Source organism: Pelodiscus sinensis, unplaced genomic scaffold, assembly GCF_049634645.1.
Source record: "Pelodiscus sinensis isolate JC-2024 unplaced genomic scaffold, ASM4963464v1 ctg109, whole genome shotgun sequence".
Lineage (NCBI taxonomy): Eukaryota > Metazoa > Chordata > Testudines > Trionychidae > Pelodiscus > Pelodiscus sinensis.
The window spans coordinates 63,384-69,383 of NW_027465844.1; the positions used below are offsets into that span (position 1 = coordinate 63,384).

The following is a 6,000-nucleotide window of genomic DNA, read 5'->3' on the forward strand; positions in this document are numbered from 1 at the left end:
CAAAGGGCTAGAAAATGTGCCTTTAGATTCAATGGGGGGGGGGGAGGGGGAATGAAGCTAAACTAATTCAGACTGCTAGTAAGGCATACATTTTAATGGTAATTTTAATCATTGGAACCATTTACCAAGGGTTGTGGTGGGGTCTCTATCAGTAGCAACTTTAAAAACAAGATGGGCTGTTTTTCTGAAAGAGGTGCTCTAGTCAAACAGACATTATTTTGGGGAGGTTCTGTGTTGTGAAGGAGGTCAGACTGAATGATCACAATGGTCCCTTTTGGCCTTCAAATCTAAGTAATTAGAAATCTAATAGGATTACATAGGTGTAATATGGCACAGGGTTTGGCTTATTGTAGCTAGTACCTGATGTAAAATATAGCTATAGGTCACTAGGGGGGCAGATGAAATTCCCACTGCTTCATAATTGCTAAAAAAACATATTAAAAATGTGGTTAGTGGAAAGTGTTTTTAATGTCATACGTCTGAACAGGTGAAAAAGTACAAGAAGTTTCTTCTGGAGGCACTGATCAGGACTTTAGAAGACACTTTCAGTTCTGAAGTCATTGTCGAAAGCCTAAAGGCACTGGCCAAAGTCCTAAAGGAGCTGAAAGGGAAGGACATAGGTTCATCCTTCAGAGACCTCACCACACAGATCCGGAAGTACTTCGATAATGTACGTGAACAGAAGCCTTCAACCCCAGTTCAGCTGACATTGATGAGGCTCCATTTACAATGCATGATGTGTCCTCACTGGGCATTGTTCATGTCAGAATGAAGTGATTTTAGGCCTTAGGGAAGAGATGTGTTTTATGGAGGAGCAGAGAATTAAGAAAATGAGGATGCCATCCCTGCTCCTTCAGTCTCACCCTTCTGTTCATCTTTATTTCCAATGAGAATGGCAAAGGAAGTATGAATACTAGATTAGGTAGCTGCATAACAAGGAAAATGGGCATACAGGGTGTAATAGACTGTTTTGGGCCTGCTCCATAGGATTTTTATGTCAGATGGTTGAAATTATTCCATTTTGCAGAGAAGTTTGAGATTTCAAATTTTGGTTTTGTTCCTATTGGGGGGACACTCCCCCCAGCCCAAATTTCAAAACTCTTTGTGAAACAGTCATACTATTCTCAACCCAGCTCTACTGGGAGCCTTGCCTGAGGGCAGTCTACTGGCAGACTATGCTGGAGACAGGGAACCTGGAAACACTGGGAATTAGAGGTGCCAGGGTGCACATTTCCTGGCTCCTTGTCAGCCTGCCAGACAGGCTGTTCTGAAGGTGAGGGCCAGGAAGCCCAAGATCCCAGTTAGCCTGCTAGATGGGTCACCAAGAAGCTGACCAAGTACCCCTACTTGGCTTCTGGAAGAATTTTGTCAAAATTGAACTGTCTTCAAAGTATTTTGATGAATCAACACATTTGGCCCAAACTTGATTAATTCCAGTTCTTTTAAACTTCTGTAGTTGGAATCACTCTACCCTAATGTAGAAGAGACAGCTGTGCTAGATACATGATGTGGTTATTTCTTCGTTACCAACCTGTGTGGCTTTCTTGGCTATAGGAGGACAACACTCTTCGTGCATTGGCCTTTGTCCTGTTTGGTATCCTGGCCGGCTCTGCAAAGAGAAAATGGAAGGACTATTTTGCCAAGCAGGTTAGACAGAGCTGGGTCACGCTTCTGCTGCACCTTCAAGATCCAAGCCCTGAGGTTTCAATGGTAAGAATGACAGTGACTTAATTACTAAGCAAAAAGAATCTTCCTCCTGATGCCAGGGGAGCTCTGCTATTCCTTCCCGCAGTGGAGACCTAAATTCTTCCCTCAGTTCATTGCCCTCCTTTTGAGTCAATCCCAGACAGGCTGGTCCTTAGCAGCCAGGGTTGTCTCACTGGAGTTCAGGATAGGTCATGGGTCTGATCCCAAGAGTTCATTCCTGCCTATCTCTGCACCCCACATTCCTGCCTCCCCACAACAGAGGAAAGACCACAGCTATGCCTAGTGAAGCAGCTTTCATAGCTACATCTGTTCTGAAAAAACATTGCTGCTATCTCCAGTTTTCAGTATTATAAAATCATAGAACCATAGGTTTGGAGGAGACCTCAGGAGGTCACTGAGTCCAACCTCCTGCCCAAAACAGGACCAGCCTCAACTAAACAATCCCAGCCAGGGCTTTGTCAAGCTAGGACTTGAAAACTCTAGATTTAGAGGTTCCGTTGCCTCCCTAGGTAACCCATTCCAGTGCTTCACCACCTTCCTAGTAAAATAGTTTTTCCGAATATCCAACCTAGACCTCCCCCACTGTAACTTGAGACCATTGCTCCTCATTCAGTCATCTAGTACCACTGAGAACAGCCTCTCTCCATCCTCTTTGAAATCCCCCTTCAGGTAGTTAAAGCCTTCTATCAAAGCTCCCCTCACTCTTCTCTTCTGAAGACTAAATAATCCCAAATCCCTCAGCCTCTCCTTGTAAATCATGTGTTCCAGCCTCCTAATCATTTTTCTTGCCCTCCATTGGACTTTCTCCAATGTATCAACATTTTTTAAGTAATGGGGTGCCCAGAATTGGATGCAATACTCCAGAAGTAGAATCCCTTTCCCCCTATTAAAGTCATGCTGGCATATTTTCTGTCTATTACTTCAGGGGAATCCCTTTTATTCTTGGGGTAGATGAGCAGTCAAGGACATGAGTTCCATTTGAATGAGCACAATACGTGTTATGGAACAATTCAATGGTGCAACCCTCTTTTTCAGGAGTGCAGAGCTACATTTCATCTCTGTGCCCCATTTTTGGGACTGAAGAGGCTCCAAACTATACTTAATGAGCATCTTAGTTGGAGAACCGAGCTGAACCCTGAGGAGCTCCAGATGGATATCTGCAGATACCTTGTGAGTGACCTACAGAATTATAGGAGATTATTGACAGCATAGGCTTGTGGTGTAGAAGCAGGGGGAATGTGTGATGGGCAATGTAAGTATCTATGGGTATGTCTACGCTACAAAGTTAGTTTGAACTAACGGACGTTAGTTCGAACTAACTTTCATAGGCGCTACACTAGCGCTCCGTTAGTTTGAATTTAATTCGAACTAACGGAGCGCTTAGTTTGAACTAGGTAATCCTCATTCCACGAGGATTAAGCCTAGTTCAAATTTACTAGTTCGAATTAAGGGCTGTGTAGCCCCTTAATGCGAACTAGTGGGAGGCTAGCCCTCCCCAGGTTTCCCTGGTGGCCACTCCGGCCAACACCAGGGAAACTCTATGCCCCCCTCCCGGCCCCGGACCCCTTAAAGGGGCACGGGCTGGCTACGGTGCCCGTGCCAGGTGCAAGCCTGCCAGCACCCAGCCAGCAGACCCTGCACCTGGTGCGGATCGAGCCACCCACCCGATGCCCCCCAGCCCTCCCCCTCTTCCCGGGACCAGGCTGGCGGGTCCTGGGAGCTTGCCCGGGACCGCAAAAGGCGGGCTCCCTCCTGGGCTAGTGCGGAGATCGTGGACCTTGTCCACGATCTCCGCACTAGGCACAGGAAGGTGGCCAGCTAGGGCAGGAGAGCTGCCAGCCTGGCCACCCAGGAGCAGGAGTGCAGCCCCCCAATTGCCCCATCTCCCCAGATGGCAGGCTGCGGCAAGTGCAGCCGGTCTGATGGCCAAGTGCTGTGATGTGCCCAGTGTGGGTACTCCGGGCACTCCAAGCCAAGACTGCTTTGCAAGCAGGGCACCCCTGAGAACTGTCTGTCCGGGGTGGGGGTTGGGACCCTTTAAGCACAGCCCTCGGCTAGCCTGAGACAGCATCTCCACGCTCTAAGTCCTCCTCTGATGTCCTGCCGGCACTGCTTCCGGCCATCCTTAGGCCCGGTTCAAGGTCCACTTAATGTTGACATGCTAGTTCGAATTAGTAAAACGCTAATTCGAACTAGTTTTTTAGTCTAGATCCGTTAGTTTTAATTAGCTTAGTTCGAATTAAGTAATTCGAACTAAGTTAGTTCGAATTAACGTTGTAGTGTAGACGTACCCTATTAGAGTGGGATACAGGACTGAGGGTGAGAGGAATGTAAATCTGCCATAGATTCCCACTTTCCCCACTTCTACACAGCCTCCTGTCCTTTCTTTTATTTACTTGTTTAAATTAAAAAAAAAAGTCTGAGTGAGTCCAATAACTGACAGCAGTGGCAAGAGGAACACAGACTGTTTACTTGTGGTTTGTAAAGGCATGTGTTGGCAGTCAAAGGGCATTTCTAGCCAGAGAGAGCTCATGTGTCCCTGATTTTCTCTAGGCCAAAGAGAAGGCTGAGCTACTGGAGAACTTTTACAAAACTACCATCACATACTTCTGCAGCAGCTGGGAAGAGATCCGGGCAGTTGCAGCCAAGTTAGCTGGTGAGAGAAAGTGTGCCGTGTCCCTTTTGGTATTCCCTTTGAGGTAGACAGAAAAAGTCCCTGTGTGCAGCACTGAGCTACTATTAATCTCTCCGTGCTGTGACTTCTCATGCATAAATGGAGATGTTAATGTTCTCCTACTTCTCCAGTGTGGTGTTAGGAGGAATTTGTAATTTGCAATAGAATGCTTTGAGATGGCGCAGTCATTTAGTAGCAGAGGCTGGCACACTGTCACGTAGGGTATGTTTATTCTCCGATCAAACTAGTGTGCTAAAAATAGAGTAGCTGTGGCAGGAGTAGCAGGAGGGGTTAACTATTCCAAGGATGATCCCATCCAAACCCAAAAGTCTGTTCTCTCAAGGTGGCTAGCTCCTCCGACTGCTTCTGTCATCTGACCTGCACTCTATTTTTAGTAGTCAGAGTTAGTGTGGACTCAAACTATAGACCTAAGCTCAGTGTTGTTCACTGTTCCTTACTGGTGCTTCATCACTGGGAGGTAGGCAGGCCACCGCCACACAGTGCCTGCTGTTGCAGGTTCCTGATTGCCTTGCCCTGGAAGCACTAGATTCCTCCCCTTTGGCCCTGTGCCATCCGTTCCTTAGCACACCCATGCAAGCCAGGCAAGCATTGTGGCCTAATTAATTTATCCATGTGAGATCCTTGCTTAGTACGCACTTATTCCTGGCCCCAGCCCTTTGTTCACACCACTAGATTAATACACTATCCTAGTATATCTCCAATAACTGACAGCAGTGGCAAGAGGAACATAGATTGTTTAAAGCAAATGAGGTTTTATGTAAACATTCTTAATTTTTTTCTCTTATTCTCTTCAGTGTGGACGCTAAACTTTTCTAGTATTTTCTTGCCTACAGCTCACCTTAGACCCACAATAGAAGCCAAAGGGCCAATGTTATCACCTTGCACTTAACAAGAGAAGGTTTTTTATTGATGTTTATTTTACACTGCTTATTTAGGCATCATCCTGGAACATACGGACACCAAAAATATGAAATGGCTGGACATGGAACAGCTGTTGACCTGTAAGTAACAAATACAGGTGAAATCCTATTCATTAGTGAGTTATAAAGAAATTTAGCTGACAAGCAAGCAGTAACTGATACCACAGGTGTGAAGTGCATCAGCCACACATCAAAGGACAGATTCAGCTTTAGTCTGCTCTGAAAGAGGTACGTCTACACTACAGCGTTAATTCAAGTTAACTTAATTCAAAATAGTTAATTTGAATTAAGCTAATTCGAATTATGCATCTATACACAAAACCTATTTCAAAATAACATTTTGTTATTTTGAAATAGCGCGTCCACACTGAGTGGACCCTGAACCGAAGTTCAGGCTGGCCGGAACCAGTGCTGGCAGGGCATCAGGTTAGGACATAGTGTGTGGGGCTGCTGCCTCAGGCTAACTGAGCTCCGTGCTTCACGGGACCCTACCCCCACCCCGAACAGACAGTTCTCAGGGTTCCCCGCTCGCTTGTCTACCCCGATGAGGGACAACAAAGCAGTCCTGTCTTGGAGTGCCCTGAGTGCCTGCACTCGGGACACCACAGCACTCAGCCACATGGAGCCAGAGCTGCCCCTGGGCACACCGGTGCGTCTCGTAGGGTTGTTGCCATCAGC

At 46.5% G+C, this 6,000-nt stretch overlaps 1 protein-coding gene across 1 annotated transcript in view; it reads left to right on the forward strand.

The window, feature by feature from the left end:
- Window positions 1-5,411, forward strand: part of LOC142823583 (maestro heat-like repeat-containing protein family member 2B) — a 28,387-nt gene extending 22,976 nt beyond the window's left edge. The window contains exons 20-24 of the mRNA XM_075914859.1: window positions 488-670; window positions 1,555-1,710; window positions 2,743-2,877; window positions 4,261-4,363; window positions 5,338-5,411. Coding sequence (XP_075770974.1) covers window positions 488-670; window positions 1,555-1,710; window positions 2,743-2,877; window positions 4,261-4,363; window positions 5,338-5,411 — 651 coding nt within the window. The remainder of the gene's footprint in view (window positions 1-487; window positions 671-1,554; window positions 1,711-2,742; window positions 2,878-4,260; window positions 4,364-5,337) is intronic.
- The last annotated feature ends 589 nt before the right edge of the window (window positions 5,412-6,000 follow it).